Source organism: Temnothorax americanus, unplaced genomic scaffold, assembly GCF_048541705.1.
Source record: "Temnothorax americanus isolate GAGA-0224 unplaced genomic scaffold, ASM4854170v1 Scaffold1, whole genome shotgun sequence".
Taxonomy (NCBI): domain Eukaryota; kingdom Metazoa; phylum Arthropoda; class Insecta; order Hymenoptera; family Formicidae; genus Temnothorax; species Temnothorax americanus.
Window position 1 is genome coordinate 8,653,498 of NW_027509230.1, and position 21,116 is coordinate 8,674,613.

Here is a 21,116-nt window from a genome sequence, read left to right on the forward strand (position 1 = left end):
TTCTATTTGCGACGTTCTTCTGCGTATGAGACGCAGCAGTATTATTATATCGTTCGCGGAGAACCGATTACTTCGCACTGAACTCACCTTGAATAGCGGCTGTAAGGTCTACGGAATTGAAGCTACTGGTACTGAGCTCTTTGTCAGGTCGCTTTTTTCGCTTGCCAAGGCGGTGCCGCACGTGATGTTCGCCCCAGAGGTTCGAACCCCCGTGAGTGAAAGGAATGTTTAGCAATGCGACTCCTTGCAAAGATGGGCCATGCGCCAAATCCAGAGGCGTACCGTCACACTGCAATTAATCAATGAAATGCACGTAGCGTCACGAATTCCATTGAACTGATTGATTACGGATTTGACTGTACGTATTCAGGACGATGTTTAGAACGGAACCGATTGATTAATTCTGGTCTTTCCGCGTTCGGCATTTGAATCTCGATCGGCTCTACTCGACATTCGATATACTAATCCATTAACTGAATGAAGAGAGATTACGTATATATTAAGCCATGCTTACAATTATCTCGAGATCTTCGTGGAGATTTTTACAACTGGCAGCGAACTGCTCCGTGGTTGCGTATTCGAAGTACCATAACTTATTTTTCATTCTGCTATTAAACTTTTCGGGATTTTTTTCCCTCTCCATGTGAAACTTGACGCAGATAGCGGCGTCGACGCCCACCGAGAAATAATTGTTAATGATATTATACGGTATACTATCTTGATTCGGTTTCTTCTCATCCTTTTGATCCACTTCTATTTGCCAGCGGTCCATCATCACTTGCGTTGCCTTTTCTATTTTCTGCGAATCGTTTAGGTCTCATGTAGTGAATTTCCACAGTGCAATTTGTTAAACAATAAAACGTCCGACGTTTTTCTGACGTATAAAAATACGAGAAGAATATATTTTCTCAGATTCTAAGTACACATATAGTATGTATATTAGAATGTATATTATTATTTGCTTTACCTTAAGCACCTTGTGTACCGCTTCTCCTTCGTAACCACCGCCCCATCGTAAGCACCTGGCAAGATCATTGCCCGTACCGAGAGGTATAACGCCAACGGCAGGTTGTTTCTCGAATTGCACACGATCTGGATGAAATAGTCGTGAAGGCAATAATTACAACATGCGGTTGTCGTCAAACGTTAAATTATTATATAGTAATCAATTAAAGCGGTATCGAAAAGCAACATCGAAATGATAAACTTATTATGCGTAATCGGTTAACGGGGAGGGGTCTATTAAAATCCAGTCCATTTGCTGGTCTATATAGTCGATAAACCTATTATCGGATTTAATGCGTGCACGACTAACAATTAGCACAAAATATTGCAAAATTTATTACAAAGCACCGCTTTTACGTGCTGCCATTGCACAATCGTTATTCACTTTACTCGCGTTCTCTCGACGTGAATTTAATTGAATATGTACATCGTAATTAAATCGCGATGCATACCCATGGTTTCTAAAACCCAACCGACTGTTCCGTCGCCGCCGCAACAGATCACCCTAAAATTCTCCACGTCCTTAAACATCTGCAGGCCCTGCATGGGCCCGCCGATCGCTAGATTATGGACCTGCCGAGGGTTCAGAATGTATTGAAACTTCCGTAACATTCGCTCCCCTTGCCGGCCGCCCGATTTTGGATTTATGAAAACCAAAAGCGGCTTCGTGTTCTCCCCTGGTGTAATTTGAAAGGACATAGCTGGTTGTTGATTCGACGAACTACCGCAGCTCAGGAAAACACCCTATTAGATTCATTGCATTTATTTGTATGTTACAGAATTATATGGTATTTCGTTACTGTCCCGTTTGAAAGTACAATTTCTCAATTTTAATTTTTATTTTCTTAGCATTTGAAGTTTATACTTTCCTAAATCGATACGCTCGATTAATTTTAATTATGTAAGTTTTATATATTTCATTTACGAACATAATTTTACAATCCAAAGAGCTAAAATTTAATTTTACTGAATAATTAAACATATACACATAAGTGATTACATTTCGACATTTCGTGTTTGTTTCCTCGCGAGATGGATGTTCAATGATAGGAGATAATTAATTATTGTATTGCACTTACGGAACTGACCGATGAGCTGTCCTGACAGTGTTTGCTACCACGTTTGCTGTCCCTCGACAATGACCTTTGTCTATCGAGTACAACGGGGCAAATTGCCGTAGGTGGAAGGATGTGTACCGCATGATCGCCGAGCGTACATTCCGCTCGCACTTGTGACGCACATCTATTGTGTAACTGCAATATTTCCGTGAAAATATTTACGTAAATAATTAGGAACATACTCTCACATTATCGCTTATAAATTTATTAATACGCGTAATTAAATTTTGTGATTAATCTCAAATTATAATATCTATTTTTGTTTGCATTATTTAATCAGTTACATTAAATAATTATGTATTAAATAATTTACATTAGGTCCAATCTCTTATTTAATCAATAAATTATTCATTTTATGATATTTTTGGAGTATTAGATATTTTACTATATAATCTTTCTCTTTCTCGTATAACTATACGAATATATTTTAGACCACGAATCTGTTTTAGATAATAAATATAATTAGTTGTGGCGATATATATTACGAGATGTTCACACATATACATGTATTGCGTCGTGTCTTGCGTTAGTATCAATTTGAGAAGAGTACTCACGGTTAATTGACACCATCTGCAGCGTAAGCCGGTGATGCCATTGTAACTTTTGATCGTCTTTCTGCATTTGGAACATTTTCCGTGGCAATTACCCTCGACCCAATGGTGAGCCATTGTTTGGGATGTCTTCTTGCTCTTGACATAAGTGGCTATGCAGGAGGCTGGCGCTCTTTGCACGCACCTCTCGTGCACCGTGTATTTGCAAACTGATCCGAAAAGGAGGACCATGTTAACGATGATTATTCGTATTTGTCGGTTTTGGATAAAACGCACCCGTTCTTAGAGACGTTGGTTACGTTCCTCGCATGGTACCGTTTTTGCAATCGCTACTTTTTGATCTAACTTGCTCTATATCTGACATCGCGAGATGGAGGTAGCAATATCAAGGATTTCTTACTCACAGACGCAACAAAGCCCTTTCTTGCCGAGGCCAACCAACATATTTAGACAGAGATTGCAGTACGCGGGTTTGCTGAAATGTTTTAGCCTCCACAGATGGTTCCCATCTTCCTTCACGTTGGAATCCAGACCCAGAAGAACCAGCAGGGGTATTGTCGTGAGGCCACCTCTCTTCCATTCTTCCAGCGACACTGTACCATCTGCGTCGTAGTCAATTTCTATCATCATATCTTGCAGAATCTAAAACGAAATTATATATACTTTTTACTCGTATTCGTCTCGTATTCCAATTGCCAGCTAGCTTCGAAATTTTCTTTCAATTTCTATTTCTTAGATTTTCTTTAATATTTTCTTCAAATATATAGAGAAAAACTGCTAATCGAATTGTAACAGAAAGACGATCGTCCAGTCCCCAAAATCCGAGTCTGCTAAAAGCACACCATTCCTATACCTACCGGTTTCAGCTCTGAGACATCCCAGCCAAGATACTCCGCAACGTTCATCATTTGATTTACGATGCAGTCCATCTCCTGGATACACATGATAATAACATTAGTAACACCGATAAAAAAACTGTTGATCGCGTACCGCTTTATTAATCTATTAATCTATCAAACCGCATAATATATCAAGATATTGATCGTTCGCTCTTTGAAATTTCGCATATATACAGCCGCATATTTCACAGTCTCCGATTAACGTGATCTTCCGATTAAACTCACTCTGCATCTCTTTCCAACTGTCCCCCTAGAAAAAGACGAAGAGTGTGAGTTTAATCGGAGGATCAAGTTAATCGGAGACTGTGAAATCGGCCCATATATGTCGAATATATCCTTTTTATATACATACTAGACACTACAGACGCGCGCTTCGCGCGCGCTATTTAGCTTTAACATTATGCTATTACTATTACACTATTAACCCTTGATACACACATGCAACTGTCAAAATATACAATGACAGCTGCAAATGAAGTAAGCGCAGCAATAAGAGAACCAATCGGCATCGCGGAAAAGTGACAACAATACCTATGACATGCCCTTTTTAGAAGAGGATGTATATCGATTTTCACGCATACGTATGACCCTAATACATTTTTCATTAAAAGCTCGCATCTTCTTCGGCCGTTTATTTGCTCTAACTTAATAGATGCGAACGAGTGAGCAGCGTCTCCGCCGCATTTTCATTTCCATCTGTTTTACCCGCGCGGTTCCGCTATCGGCAACGTGAATATTTATCGTCGTGCCACACAATTTGTACACCGCGATATCAATGATTTATTCAACGTGGAACTCATTATGCGGGCGATCGTCGTTTTCCCGGCATCCTTCTTGCCCGTAATTTCATGTCAACGCATAAATTGCGCCTCCGTTCTATACATATATATATATATATATATGCATCAATATATGCACGCGTATCTCCAACGCCTCGCTGCCGAATAACAAAGTGCATTGAACACCTGACGCCATAAACAATTTTGAATGTAAAAACGCTTATTTTGTCTTTCGAAACTATGGCTATCGCGGTATTTTGAAATCAATAAACGCGAAACGAGTTCTCCGCGAAAATTCTATCGGACAAAAGTAGACGCTTCTTATAATTATTTAAGATTTAAATGTTGAAAGACTTTTAACTGCATTCTTAGAATAATAATTAATATAATGATAACGTTTATTAATGCTCCACTATTCGTAGAAAAGATTAAAAAGTATTATTATGTATGACGTTATTGATGACGCACGATGAGCGCATATAATCAAGCAGTACTGATATAAAATGGACTGTTTTCACGTATAATAATAATAATGCATTAGCCAACTGATACTGCTTTCCGGGCTTTCAATTGCAAAGAGGTCAATGATGCGCGTCACCGAAGCACCGGAAATTACACTCGTTCCATGTAATTCACGTTGTAACGGATCGCACGGGGGTACATGTCAATTGACGTGCCTGTTATGGGTGCGGCCAACAGTATATGGAACAAACGTATTTATCTCTTCTATTATTATCAGCCGGAGCTATTCTATACCGCCGTTGTTACTTAAGCAGCAAAGGTCAATCTATTTTCGTTGGAGAAAAAGTCAGTTTCGCCGGCGTAAATTAGAATTAGAATTATTTTTCAGCTAATTGTAAGCGACGGTACTTATTGTCGCGTTTTCACTTAGCTGTCGCTCAAAGTGATTATTTTAACATCGCGCACACGACACGGCATTTATTTGGTTCCCATCTTATTTACATATAGAAATGCATTGTAATCGTAATGTAGCCGTAATACACACATATGACCATATGTGATAATGATAATTAACGACATTTACGCCTAGTAAAAACGACATTGTAAGACAGATCTCGCACGTGTCGCTGCTTGCGTGATTATATATCCGCGTTAATTGACGAGGATAATTCTTTACTCACGTTCGTATCAAGAACGCCGTTCCCATCCGTATCGTACAGCCGGAACATGACTGAAAAAAAGATTATCGAGTTAACGCAAACTGAAATTGCCGCGCAACAAGTTGCAGCTGCACTACAAGTCCAGACGGAATGGACTTGTAACAACGGTAGCAGAAAATCGAGAATGACTGTCGGCCGACACGCGAGTTTCCTCGTAAATTCTATACCTATAGCTGTCATTATTCTCGTTCCTTTTTTTTTCTTATTGCCTCAATTTCTCGCCGAGGACAAAATATTCGATTAATTAACATAATTGCATTCTTCCAAAATTTCAAATCACACAGATCAAAGAACGTATTTACATAGATAAGATTCGGTTTCTTCAATTAACTCTCGTTATTTTAACATTTTTCAATATATCCTAAATGACATCTCTCATTATCTTTTTATCTTTTTGCGGAAATACCTTGAAATCTTTTTCAAAGGAGGCACGCATGTGAAAAAATTTAATAAACTCTACGCCGAAAAGCAAGCGTGTAATTTTGGGGGAAGATTAGTCTGAAGGCTTTCAGCCTGGAGATATTCACGACTATATATACATATACAATATAAATATGTACATACAATATAAGTATATACTCCGCGAAACAATTTTTCACTATTTAATGTGCGCACGCACGTGAAATATCGCTCTGATAACGTTCTCCTAAAAACGAACGGGATGCCGTCGTGATTTATGCGCGGGCATATTTTTTGATTATACAGGAAACAACCGTGTAATCGTAATAGCATCATTCCGGCTACAGAAAACAACGCCGTTGGGTCTGTTTCAAAGCATCGTCGATCATCCCGCTAACGAATTATTCGGCATGAAAGCTGACGGGGAGTTTCGCCAATTCCGAGAGATAATTGTTGTTTTGTGGCAATTACTTACATTCCAGTTTATCCTCCGGTCTGCCGGCTTCTAAGAGGGAGAGATAACAAACGATGTCTTTGAGGCTGACTTTAACGGACTGGACATCTATTGTGCTTTGCTTTCTGACAAGATGCCTCATCTCTGGAAAACAGAAATTTATTTTCAATTTGATCTCATATTAAATAACCCGCAATTAGTGTCCGATAAATGTGATTAATGCAATATTATGTATGAAATAACTCGGGTTTCTATACAATCATAATAACTCATAATTTTATAAATAAATATTTTAGATTGCATTATTTTAATATGTATACATTAAATATCAGATAATATTATATTTGTGTTAATAACAGTATTAATTTACAGCAAAATCCTAATTGTATTTTTCAAATATTAACGACGCGATCTCAAACCGCAAGAAATTATCATAACTGCCGTTTTCGTTCCAAAGCAGTTAAACTGATTTTTCACCGGGATTTCCCTTCACGTCGTACTTCGTGTAAAAGTCGCTGCTAAAGTATCATCTGGATGTCGGGCAAAAGTGAGAATCGCCAGACTTACAATATGATGGATCTGTCCCATATTTCGTGGAAATATCACGATGCATTCGGCCGTTAAAGTGAACGGAAAATTCGACGATGCAATTTTGGCAGGACGATCGAGCCGTATTTTTAGATAAACGTATACCATACGCGGACTTGATTAATTGTGTCTAAAAGTCTAAAGGACCTGTTGCTTCGACCGAGACTGCGCGATTGTCAATATGTATAAACGATGAATTGGATTTGTCATAATAGATTGTTAGAATTTAGCAACGGCTCGAGACAGGTCGACGACGTCTAGCCCGTATTTCTGGCTCGCCTATTTATATCCGAACCGCCGTGTACTTCTGCATGAATCAACGCGGCTCTATACATCGATTGGATTGTCGTTGATATAAAATTTATTCTTGCTGTCACGATTTCGAAATTCGAATTGTAGGTAGACTGAAATTAATATTGACAAATTCGAATAAAAAAAAAAACAAAAACACGCCAAAGCGATCTCTTGCTGCGCGATGAAATGGAAAAGTAACAATAGAAGGTTGATAGAAAGTATATTCTGCGTTTCCACCGTATGAAGAAATACACTCATTGATATCACACCGCTTTTGAAACCCTATAATTGTTATAATACTGATTCGATAATAATTAATTTAGCATCAGTTTCATCGTTGAAATACAATTTATTAGAGATCCGTATTGTTTATATAGAAAGGCACATATATAATCTTGTCTTAAAAGATTTATAACTCCGAATACGTTCCATGAATATATAATTATGTATTTTCCATTAATAGAAGAATTAGCATACGACCTTCTCCCTCCGATAATTCGATTTCTCTGCTCTTATTTTTGGACGATATCGCGCGTCTCGCAAGAATAATTTTGCATGACGATGAATAAGTTAAAAATAAATTTTCGCGCGAGACGATGCGTCGCGCCAACACATGCAGTCACGCGTTTTATCCACGCGGGATCGTATACTTTTTTTTTATGCTCGGACAATCCAATTTATTTCACTTGGAATAAATTTTCGCTTGAAAATCGCGAAAAAACGTTGGTAACGACACTTGGAAAAAAAAAAAAAATCGTTCGGTAACGAGAACGGTGACGTTCTGATCGATTGCGTACATGACGATTAATCATCGTGACATTCGGTGTTGCGGAAGCTTTGAATCTTTGAATAAATCTACTAAATTATTTTTTATTGCCTAGTAACATTCATATTAGCTGTACTTCGAGCAGTCCGAATACTTTTTTCTCGCGTTATTTTTTTCTCTCAACGTGGACAATTTATCAAAGTTTATATGGGACGTAATTTCATAACCATACAATAATAGTTACCATTCGGCCTTCCTTCCGTTTTAATAAAAATCTACGATAATCACGAGTAATATAAGTGACTTCAGTAAATTGAACTCTTAATTATTATTTGCGGGCTGCAGCATGGATTATGTGGTTCAGTTGATTTCACGTAAATGGGTTGGCGTATTTGCCACATATCGTGAATTAAAAAAGAATCTGTAAATGTTGATTGTACGTATATACAATCGCAGAAATTTTCTTTCGAGCACTTAGTGATATTCCAGTATTTTACATTTCGAATCTTCGAGGATTAGAAAACTTCATCTCACCTTCCTTCAGCTTCACTCCCGACACATTTGGTAATTGGACCATTTCCCACTATTAAGAACGACGAAAAAGGGGAGACTGTTCTTATATACTGAATTATTTAATCCCTTTGTATCGCGACGTTTAACCAGAATCGGATAATGAGACTAATCCGATTGTCGAATAACGCGTTTGATATAATATTAACGTGCGATTAATAATTTAGCACTTGTTGCTTCGGCTGCGACTCAAGAGTCACTGAGACGTGGTCCCAAGAACCTGGTATCATTCTCTCGCACACTCGTGACGTCATTTATACCGGATGATACCGGTGGTACAGCTATTTCGGTGACACTGGCATGTGTGTGCATGCGCTACGCAAACTCGTCTGTATGCCACGCGAATAATTCGAAGCGCGCGCTGTCCCAGTCCCTGCACTCTGTGCTATTCGGGATCGATACGATAGTAGATTAGGAGTTAATTAATTATAAGGAAACACGAAATTACATTAGGTCTGTTCCATCTGTAGCGGCATTTTTTTGTGTTTTCCACATTTGAAATGGCATAAATGGTTGGTTCATAGAGAAATATCGGACCGAAAATACAGAATATCGAAACTATTACAAAAATATATATAGAAGATGTAGCTAAGTTGGTTTTATAAGATCTTATCGCTGGATATTAATGAAATCGTTGAATTTCATCACTAATGTATTCGAACGAATCGAATTTCTATATAGGCCGAAGCAATTTTTCCGCTTTCTATTCCTGTCCTCTTCATATGTTTTTCACATGATGTATTTTACGACCCTTTTTATTACGAAGCGTGCACCTGGAGGCGACTATTCATCTTCTGATTCATAAAAGACGAGATCGAGTCTGAGACGCGGCTTAGCTCCAGCTCGGCAACAATTTCAAAATGCCTCGAGGGCAGCCTAGCGCTATCGGGACATTCGTCATACACTCTCTATATGTATTTTCGGATCATATTTGATGTTTTCCTTGCATTTTTCACGAGCCACGTGTACCAAGAGGCGCGCGCGCGCACGCGTGCAAAAGGCTTTAACTCGGGATTTCATCATCTCCGACGATGTATCCCGACGCGGAAGAGCACGTGTTTCTCGAAAAGACGATAAGATCAGACCCGTTCTTCAAACAGACCTGGAAATAGAACCGGACCGAGTTTTCTCAATCGCGTATACAGTCCCCGGTACGTCATGACATTTCGTGAAGATCAGACTCGTCTTTCGTTTCTCGGCGTACGCGCGGATTGTCGTGTAAAACCAGAATTTAAGACAGCGATATCCATTTCCTGTATCCTCCGGTGAGACGCGCGCAAAGTTTACGGGCGCGATCGATGGCACGATCGCCGCAGACGTGAATAAATATTTCCCTTAAAATCCATAATGTAAGCATGATTATTTCCGTCACTTACCGGCGCGTCTTCATTTAGAGCAGACATAAACACACCGTGTGTTGACGTCTCGCCCGTGTAATTTGAATCGATTACTTTTTAAACGTGTCGCGCGCGTTGGGAAATTGACGGAACTAATCACTCCTTGATCTTGAGCCTTCTCGACCAACGAAGCTATCGAGTTTCAGCTCAGTGGAGAGCTTTAATCAGATTAATCATCGAACGATAACTTTTTCAGCGATATGAATATTTCTAAGTGATGGAATCGAGTGAAGTATATGAGATGTGCTTTGCGTGGATAAAAATAACGCGAAACGTCGTGACAAAACTCGCGGAAGCGACATACTTAATGAAGCAAAGAGATGGTTACGTCGATATCGTAAAAGCGATGTAAAGGGCGGTATATATATCCGCACGGTATTGCGGTCGCTATTTTTTTCGATTACGTTGACTGTCGCTCCGATGTGGTGAAGTACACTTCTGAAAGAGATGTCACGTCCCTTCGAGCCGTAATTCATCACAGCATTTACGATCTCAGGTTTTGTTTGGGAGAGAGAGAGAAAAAGAGAGAAAGAGAGAGAGAGAAAGGGGGGGGACAGAGAGTACGCGCCACCGTAAGATCGATGGCGACTGAAATGGACCCTTTGTCATACCGCTACGGCGCGATCTCTCCGACAGAAATGAATTCTGCGTCGTGTACCGAATTTCACGGATACGCGAGCTCACGTACACCGGAAGAGAAATCGTTTGAGCGGCACGATCTAGCATCCTTTAATCCCGCATAATCCCCACGTGAAGCCGTACACAGCTGCTCTGAGGAACTTTAATGTAGGATGTGCCTCGAGAAGGAGCTCTCGATCACGAAGAACCGATTCTTTATCGAGAGCTTCTATGAGCGTAAGCTTCAAGTATCTGGACTGAAAAGAGAGGAGAGAGAGAGAGAGAGAGAAAGCAGATGGGGATTATATCCGAGGAATATAGAAAACGGAGGCTCGCGTCAAAAGGAATCGCGTGCGCGCGTGTATTGAAATTAGTTAATTTAGTGAGGAATAATTTCCCGAGTTGACGAAGGCAGGATGGATGAAAAATATAGCGGAAAGATTAACGCGCTACGACCGGGAAAGAGCGCGCAAATCCGAGCGGAAATCTATATCCTGCAATAATCTCTGGTGAAATACAGAGGATTTCGTGTTTGCGAATAGTATTGCGCTCAATGTACCGTATGTATTGGATTCAGGCGATTGCCCCTACCTTCCAATTTCCCGTTGTTGACAAGGAGGGAATTGTTCGACTTCCTGGATGAATTACGCGACATTTGGCTTTGACTTGGACTGCTGTCCGTGCTCTTCTTCTCTAGCACGTCGTGACAGCTGTACGACGTATGGGTGACCATTAACATCGGATGCACGCTTCCTGAATCGTCCATGTGGTTGCGTGAAACACAAGAAAAACAAACAACATGATCGATTGGCTCTGCAAGTTGATTTTGCTTTTCTATGAGGAACGCGCGGCGTCTTCTTGAAAGATTCATTGGCTAAATATTCATTACCCGATAGTCAGAACATCTAATGTTCTTGGGGGGAGGGGGGGCTATATTTCGTGTCTTCTGAGAAACACATCTGTTTACACAGGGGGTGTCCCAGATCTCTCGCATTTTATTTCCAATAAGGACAGAAGACAGATTGCGTGCAAGGGTTACTCTATTTTTGAGCAAAAATGAGTAAAAATTTTTTCCCATCTTGTTCCGTCTTTTCCTGATAAATACTATCGTCTACAATGTTATATTTAGGAATTAAAAATATACGCACGAGAGATTTTACCATGTATGTTTTCATAATGTCTCTATAAATCAACTCGTTAAAGAATCATGAGTCGATATTTACAGTTAGAGCTAATTTATTTTAACGAACGGTGATGCCGTCAGCGCTTAAAAGAGCCTTCGTTCAAAGGCTCCTTTGGATCGGATCGATTGTTATTCGTCCGCCATTTCGAATCGAACAATAGCATTCACCGATATGTGTGATGCAGGGTAAAAAAATTCCAACCATCGGAATTGTCATTTCCCTTTTGCCTGCTGCTGACCTATTTTGTCCAATCGCAAGGGTATTCGTTTACCGTAAAAATACAGCCTGAGAAACGGAAGGCTCGAGCGCAGCGAGCACAAATCGGGAAGAAAAATATTCGCATTAAAAATAGTATTGATATAAAGATCACATTTTGTATTGGTTAGTTCTTCGACAGCGCATCGTTACGATATTTAAGTATCGTTGCAATATAACTTACAATTTGGGTCATAAAAAATACGGTTTATAGGATTAAAATGATATTAAAATTCAAGTAATTTCTTTAAAACGATCGTGACTGGCAATATATAACGTCTTTCCGATATGAACATTGAAGAAAATGTGAGCCAACTTGGTTTGTCGAATTCACACAGCACTTTTTTCGGATTTTCGACCATGGGTTTTGGTCAGTTGATGTAATTTCTAAATTAAATAGTTTTAAATTTTTATTGCGAAAAATATTACCCCCGGTTGGCTCACAGTTTTTTCAATGTTCATATCGGAAAGACGTTATATATTGCCAGTCACGGTCGATTTATAGAAATTACTTGAATTGTTATTCTATACTGGCGAAAGAAATAATTTATTATTCTGTTTGATATTAAAATAATTTTATTAAAATAATTAAAATAATTTGATATTAAATTTAATTTTTGTCAAGATTACAGGAAGATTTTTGAAAGTAGATCACATATATCCCAGTAAAATATATAGCAAAATGATATAGCTTATTTTTCCATGTTACCCTTTAAAAAGATGCGAAGAGTTTACGTTATATACCTATATTTCACATTAACGGATATAATGAACTAATAATTTAACTATCACGAGATAATGAGCTGTCAGTAAACTTAATTGCGGAGTATAATACTTTACCCGTTCGCGTCCTCGAGGCTTCGCTTTCCGTTTTGTGATGGCCCAGCGCCTGCAATTTTTCCGTAATTCCGTGAATTTTGTCGGCCAACGAGGATCCAACATGACTCTCCGTGGAAGTTCCGCCTGGTACGCCGGTGCTATTAACGTTACTGCTGGAAGTCGTGTGCGATGTAATTGCGGCGCAGGCGGTTGTCGAGGTTAGCACGGCCATCTCCTGGGAGCCAACAAACGTGGATAATACGCGAGCTTTTAATTCCCGGCACGAGCATCTAGTTTATGAGTATCTCTTATTGTCGTTTTTTTATGCCGCAAGCGCGCTCGCATGACGCGACACGCTTTTGTGTCCCCAACGTGCGATACTATTGCGACTAGAATACGCGTCTTGGGTCGGTGTAATACTACTTCGTGTGCGTCTTTTTATTATTTTTCCCCTTTTCTTTGCGGCCAATTTGCGCTCACGGCTATCTTACTCGCAGCGACAGCAATATCAGCAACCTTTATTAATTTGAACATGCGATACGTACTTTGAAGGCTTTGCCGTCCACTCCGCGCGAGCCCTTCCTGACGAATGAAAGGAATAGATGTCGGCATAATTCATCCGGTGTATCGATCTCCAGATACGAATTCAGGAATTTGCGGAAACCCTCGTAATCGATGTCCTGAAACAGCCGAAAAGATAACGCTATTTACTGGAATGTCTTTACAAAATAGGAGGATTTTAACAACAGATTAAAGTAATAATTTAATTTCTATGAAGTGTTATCTTGACTCTTGTCTATTTTGATGATGATATATATATATATATATATATATATATATATATATATATATTATCACTGAGATTTATGATTAAAGCAAAACTTGCTATATTTTTAATTGTGCATATGTGTACATATATATTTAAGCTAATATAGTAATAACTTAAAGTAGGTGGATCAAAAATTAAACGAGTTGACGATCGAATTTCTATATCGTGTTTCCTTTTTATAATCGATAGTTACAGTTAAAAGTATTTCCGTCACGATTACCGTAAAAAAATTCGTCGTTAATTAATCCGATATACGTAAGCCTCTGCTTCTCGTATTCATTTCGATTCTATTCGATCCAAATGAATTTCATTCGACGGAAGATTAAAGCCCAACGAAACGTGACGCTTCTGCCGATACAATGGATCCCGCAAAGTGCGCATTTCGCAAATTGACTGATTACAATTACACCCGGCGAGGCGTGTTTGGATTCCGCCACGTTCTGGATCGATAGTATTTAATGCAATTAACTGTGCTCATCCGTTGATTGCTATTCACGGAATTCGTTTCACGGAAACTGCGCGCGCTTAGGCCATGTCTTCCGAAAGAGAAGTCTTTCCACGAAACTATCTATCCCAAGTTTTCCTAATGGCACTAACGTTCCCCAAATGCATTCGTCGAAACGGAAAGTTGCATACAATTGCAATGCTGCGTACTGCTGCTGCTATAGCAATTATTAAAAGAATGAAATTGAATCTTTAACAAAAAATAAAATGTTTTAAAAAGTTTATAGCTGCAGAGGTTAAATAATGATGAAACGATTGAATAAATTACTTTATATAAAAAATGATTATTGAGTATTTCTTTTGAGAATATAGTGCGCGTCTCGTGAAAGAAAAGCAATGATAAAATCTTGAATTTAAACAACGTCCATTTTACTAAACAAAAAGTCTATCGAATGTATTTATTGGACAGAAAGCAAATCAATTATCTTTATCTTTATGTAACCATCGCTGTCTATAAAATCGATTGTGATTGAATAAACGTATAACGCAATTGTTCAATGACCCAAAATAATTAAACGTGAAGTATGTATAAAAATGCGAATTTATACTGTTGACTTTATACTCATTACACACGTGGATCATTATAGATAATGAACTAGTCAGAAAACAAATTTACAAATATTTACAATGTAGTCAGCTGCATATATTCTGTAAATGTGCACAGTGCGTCAAAGTGGAGAACTAAATTGCAGCATAAACAAAGTTACATTGTACCGGAGTCGATAAAATGTCGGTCACCAAATGTCAAAAGTGTACCTAAAATCCGGAATATTTCCACGCAGCCAGTTCATTCACTTTAATTAAAGCAGGAACCAATTAAGCTGGATGACGTTCGCTCTCCGGGTAGAAAATTAGACAGAAAAGCGGCGGAGTTACGGCGTCGCACAATCGGAACCGAAGTTTGCGTGGATCTTTGCGTGAACTTTTCTGAGGCTGACTGAAAAAGAAAAGGTCAATTTCGGAGACGCACGGCCTACATTCGCTCGACCGAATCTAACATGGATATTGGGTCTATCAAGCACGGGCAAGTGCCCCTGGTAAAAATTTATTTGGTGCTGTGCTCCACCTTGTAGAATCCGGTTGGGATAGGAATAGCAGAATATATACGATTCAGTACAGAGGTAGGAAAAAAGAAGCTTATTTTTCGGCCTGCGCGACTTAATCAGCAATTTTCCGCTCGCATTAATGATCAACGAGAGTCGCATTGCGTTCGATCTATTATTCATGGTGAATTTTACAAAATTAACGTTTTTTCTTTCAACAATAGGGAGTTTTTGCAATATCGTCTTTCAGATACGGTTACCGTGTCTGAAAGACGGTATTGCAAAAACTCCCTAATAATCCGTTTAAACACGCAAAATATTAAAATCATGAATACTTAATGAAACGGCTTGTCAGTGTAAAAATATCGGTCAACTTAACTCGTGAATCTTAAGTATATGCATATTCCACAGTGTATAATCGCAACTTTTTAGAGTGCTTAAAAGTCGAGCCAAAAACCAACAGTTTCGTTGAAGATGAGCTCTGTGAAATGTTAACCTAGTTTCGAGTTTTATTTGAGTAGGATTGAGAGAACCACTGTGACATTTATCGATACTCCTAGCCAAGGACGCAGGGCGTCGCCTTTTACCTTCTTTTGCTCCGTTAAACCTGCGCTATGAACAATAAAGTCGCAAGCAGAAAGTGGTTGCAAAGGGCGCGGTTCGTGCTAGGTCGTTGTAAAGTAAAACAAACTTCATCATGAACATCCGGCAGGCTGAAAAGAATTATGAAATTATATTTTGTTTCCATCTTTTTTTCTATCTGGCGAAATAAAAATTCTTGATTCGATACGTTCTTCCTTGCCTCTCTTCGATTGACAAGTTGATGGTAATCGAGAAACTGCGAACCCGTTATTATTAGGCTGCCGTTATTATTAAGAACATCTTGCTTCGCGTGATAAGTCAGTCTTCCGTTCTAATTTGCAAGATCATTGCAGTTCTCGCGGTATTGTGCGGTAAATTAAATGGAAATTTTCTTCGACCTTACTTTGAACCTAAGTTTTATAAGTAGACTCGAGTAACTTCGAAAAGACTTCATGTTTCTTGTAGCGAATATAATTCACGCTATTATACATATATACGCGCAATGGTTCAATCAATAATAGTAAAAATGGCTTTATCTCATTTGCAATAAAAAACTTGTATAAGCATATCTATATATTCAATCCAACTTATTTTAATCTATTAAATTTTATTAGATGCATTTTTACGTTAAATAAAAAATGTAAAATATGACAAAAATGTAACAAATTACATCATATAGATAGAATAATTACGATCTATGTTTTCGTATAATATTTCATAAAATAATAATTGTAATTATAATTATTTTACAATTTTGTTCACTTCTCTCACTGAATATATTCGTTCTATTATTTCATATTTTTTAATACAATTTTAAAAGTTCCAGTTAATAACTTGATAATTCTCTGTAGTTCTTTTCTTTTTTAATGAGGTTTGATATTTTTTTTATCGGCGAAAGAAATACGAAAGCAACAATAGATTTTTGCTTGATCTCTATTGAATTTTCACGTAATTTTCTTACGTCGGCGAAATATCTGGTTTTACTACTGAGCCGTTAACGTGCATGCGTCTGTTGGCCATAATCCTATTTTGTGCATCAATCCCGTAGCTATAGCGCACGTGGTCGAACGTGTTCTATTATCGACATTCTGCAACTAAAATGATTTAGCTTCAGCAGCCTACGATATATTTCTAACTAACTTCATATTTTTATCTTGCGGTTTAACCATATGTGAGCTTGTTACGGGCACTTGATTCGAAATATTCAATCAGTTCAACTACAATAATTCACGCGCTGCGCATACGTTTCAAGTGGTTCATTTTGAACTTTTGAAACGAAAGCTTTTGAAAATCATAATCCGAAATGAAAGTTAATATACTGACGCGCAAATGCAATTCATACGTGCTTTCAGTGATTTAAATAAAGCTACATTTATTTGATACACATTTATTTGATACATAATTCAAATAACATTACTCGCTTAATAAATTCTAAAGTATATTAACACGGTCCGGATACAGAATATAGATCGTGACAGTTTTCAAACATGCTCTATTTGATTAAATAGAAATTAAAACTTAATTTTCCAGCGTACAATCGCATACAATTTTGATAACTTAAGAATTCTATTATCAAACGTGAGAAATAGATATACCTAAATTTCTCTTCGTATTAATTATACGATACTTCGATAACATCGATAGTTGCAAGATTTTTAATGACACATTCGCTTTCTTACACATAATTGCAAATATAATTATGTAAGATGATATAATAACAAAAGCATGCAAGTAATAGAATTTTCATCAATTTTGAAGAAACCACGCTATGTCGAGTACTGTCGAGGGCGTCGTGGAAAGCATTGCGCGTTTACACGGATCGCCGAATAAACCGTTTTATGAAATAAAACACATCTGCTAAGCGAGGAAATGTTCACATGAATGGCGCAGGAGGTGGCCATTAAGCTCTAGGGACAGAGCCGCTGGGGTGGGGAGAAATCGGAGAGGGCGAAATTCGAAGGGAGAGAAACGAGGTCATCCTGAATGGTCACGTAAGGGAGTGGTGGTGACGTCAGTGCGGCGGTGATGTCACCGTGATGGCGTCATATAACTCCACTGGAAAAATAGGTCGCAGAGGGTGAGAGCGAGAGCGAGAGAGAGAGAGAGAGAGAGAGAGAGAGAGAGAGAGAGAGAGAGAGAGAGAGAGAGTAAAATGTGTGTTTTCAGTTAAGTGAAAACGTGTCATTTCGAGAATGACACATTTTCTGAGATTTCGATCCCGGACGACAATCCCTTGAAATTATTTGGAAATCCTCAACGAAAAAAGCAATATAAGTTCTTACTTTCGAGATAATTGTCCTGTCTAATTTATATGATGGTAATATTGATTTAGATATTTTTGTATACTTCAACAACATATCGACTCCTTAATGAGAGTAAGTCAACTAATTTTACGTGATAGTTTTAATCAATAAAGAGTTGTTAAGATTTTACCGTTTGAAGTTTACCGCTATTAAAATATTCGATATCATGACTGCAGTACGAGTAGTAGGAGAGGGAAAATCTCATGAAATTTTCATTACGAGAGAAACTATCCCCGTATTCGTCTGAAAATTAATGATTGACAGAAACGGAGCTTATAATATAAAACATGTATCGGTTTATTCATCGGCGTCACGGTAATTTTTCGAATCCATGGCACATCCGCGAAACATCGATCGACTTGACATGAATAATTCATAAAACGGCATTTGCGTAAACTTTGATCGCGTTTAGCGCACGACAGTATCGACGGGTTCACGTGTACCCGGGCGGCTGTGTAAAATAAAAATAAACACTCCCGCTAACAACAACGCGCGAAACGCTGTTCGTTGCGGAATCCGCGCGCTTCGGAATCCGCAACCGCATTCTTCCCGGATCGAAAATAGCGATTGACCCCGACCGCGCGATCAAGACCATCATGTCGTGTCACGAGCTGACGGTATCACGTCACCTATAAAGCCCGTCACTTGTTCACTTCATCCTTCAAGTCGCGTCGATCCAGCAAGCACGCCGCGGATTGTGCTTGCATCTCGGCTTCGCGTCAAAAGTGATAGCCACGCATTACTGCGTTGTATCGCGTTGCCATCATCATGCCGTTATTCGCTTCTCCAGGTGTTATTCTTTCACGCGGAAAGTATCAACATCTTTAAAGTCTCATTACTTAACTTATCTCGTTACGGCGCGGCAGGGCGACGTAGTTTTTCAAATAACGATCCGATGTACACGGTAGATTTAGAGCGCCTCGTAATAGCAGCGACTCTTAAGTATGACCCTCCTTGGAGATAGGGGCAGTTTTACAAGCGAAGTAATCCCCCGGACCGATGCGAGGAAGTTACGATTATTCTTTACTCGACTCGCCTTCGCCTTTATCGCCGCGCCGTATAAAGTTTATCGTCGGATGTACGGGATATGTACCTTTCGATACTTCTAGTTAAAGCGAATTGAATCTATAACGGCTGATCGTTGTCCGCGTTCGAGACAGGTCGAGCTTACACGCGTGAAGGGTACTTACGAGCAGTTTGACCGGTGCGCGAAACGTATATATATACACACACCCGACATCGACACCCGTGATCGCGATCATTCGATAGGAGGTCGGGTCGCAGTGTAAACAATTTAAGCATCAAGAATAGCTCAATTGTCCGTATGTGCCTATGGGTTATAAGAAGATCCCAAAGGCTGCTCTCGAGGCGGGGTGGCTTCAATTAAAAGCTCTTACGGTGGGGGATCCACACCCTGCTCAAACATAATAAACTTCTCACCCTCACCTGTACAATCCTCGCGATCAGGATATATCACATTACACACATTTTTTTACGCGCCTCCTTTGTATAGACGCGGCATCTTTTACGCGCATATAAACGGCCATTCCCCTGGTAAGTCATGACGCTCGCTATAAAACGAGCGTATATTTGTGGTTTAATAACTTGTCCGCGTCCTCTTCTTTCTCCCCTTACCTTATGAGGTTACGAATAGGAGTGTAGGAAATGAATAAGCTTTAACTGGCAATCGTATTTTCGGAAGTTATCGCCGGATAAAGTGATATACTAACTTTCCTAACTTTGTTAATGTACTATCACTGCGAAAACATTACGTCTTAAAAGGTGATGAAGTTATAAAAGATTACGAGTTACGATTGACCGATTAAACTTGATATTCGCCTTAAATAATTTCATAAATAAAGTATTACCTTTCTAAGTACAGGCATTGTTAACTTGCAATAAGCTTATTTCAAGTCGGATAACTTCGAAGCAACAATCAAACCAATAATGATACGACTATACAAGCAAATGTTGTTCTATGCGGATATTTCAACAGCGTAGCGCAAAGTCAATATTCCAAGGTACCCGGTATATGATCACTAATTAGCATAACAATTGTCTTTGCTTAAGTTGAAAGCGAACTTTAACTCGGGGTCTGTTTCTCGTTGCACAATTCGCGTTCGTTCTTATAAGTTTACTCGCTTTTCTGATCTCTCCTAATTCGATTTGACGTTGCACGCAAGAGCATTTTACATAAAGAGGGGGGGGGGCTATCTCTCCTGGTTCTATTCCAGATTTATATCCCTCGCGCCCCGCTTGGGAACTATAAAGTTCCATTATAGTGTGAGACCGCTTCTCTGGGTCATTGTCTTGCGCCAAAGCTCATAACGTTGTCCAAGTGTCGCATTCCATAGAGCGTGATCGTCGAAGTATATCGGATAGCAGTTTTCCTAATTCAATTTGATATAAACGCCGATGCGAATCCTTTGTGGCGGCTCTGGTCCGTCGATGTCTGGGCAACCAAAGTTCGTCCAAGTTCGTCCAAAGTAAAGGCAGTTACTGCGGCCGCTTGCCGCTGAGACCATTTATTTCTGCATAGCACACCGTCGGGAAAGGGAAGATAATACGTTCACCGGGAACAATTTTGTGCGTCGCGTCGTGTTTTCATTATCTACTTTCATTACGTAAATCGAAGAATTTGTGTGTTGAACGTCCCACTCTATGCATAATGAGATGTTAATTCTCGTATATTTGACGAAGTTGAGATATACTTGAGATTAAATGACCTGTTATCTCCATGTTAAATGCGAATTTAACTCTTATTTCCTCAGGGTACATTTTTAATCAGACTTTTCCTAACGTATATTGTCCGCTGCGACTAAAACCAACTTATTCTTTTGTACGGAATGTGCGGAATATTTCTGAGCTAAACTTCTTTGTTATTGCCTTTTGTCTTAAGATTGTCCTAAGATAAAAATCCTAATTTGGTCCTTATTAGCACCTCTGGAGGTGAAGCATTATCAAGCAAAACTTCAATT

The 21,116-nt window shown here is 39.0% G+C and overlaps 1 protein-coding gene across 3 annotated transcripts in view; it reads right to left on the reverse strand.

Annotated features, from left to right (window-relative positions):
• Window positions 1-21,116, reverse strand: part of Dgk (diacyl glycerol kinase 1) — an 88,854-nt gene that overhangs the window by 4,705 nt on the left and 63,033 nt on the right. The window contains exons 2-15 of one of the 3 annotated variants that reach the window (XM_077426266.1): window positions 14,967-15,147; window positions 13,423-13,557; window positions 12,899-13,112; window positions 11,211-11,372; window positions 6,408-6,530; window positions 5,495-5,544; window positions 3,532-3,606; window positions 3,079-3,316; window positions 2,678-2,883; window positions 2,085-2,258; window positions 1,458-1,749; window positions 968-1,092; window positions 515-799; window positions 88-289 (exon numbers count right to left, since the gene is read on the reverse strand). In XM_077426266.1, coding sequence (XP_077282392.1) covers window positions 88-289; window positions 515-799; window positions 968-1,092; window positions 1,458-1,749; window positions 2,085-2,258; window positions 2,678-2,883; window positions 3,079-3,316; window positions 3,532-3,606; window positions 5,495-5,544; window positions 6,408-6,530; window positions 11,211-11,372; window positions 12,899-13,109 — 2,143 coding nt within the window. In that variant the 5' untranslated portion in view covers window positions 13,110-13,112; window positions 13,423-13,557; window positions 14,967-15,147. The remainder of the gene's footprint in view (window positions 1-87; window positions 290-514; window positions 800-967; window positions 1,093-1,457; window positions 1,750-2,084; window positions 2,259-2,677; window positions 2,884-3,078; window positions 3,317-3,531; window positions 3,607-5,494; window positions 5,545-6,407; window positions 6,531-11,210; window positions 11,373-12,898; window positions 13,113-13,422; window positions 13,558-14,966; window positions 15,148-21,116) is intronic. The other 2 variants (XM_077426170.1, XM_077426230.1) reach the window with 2 other exon arrangements.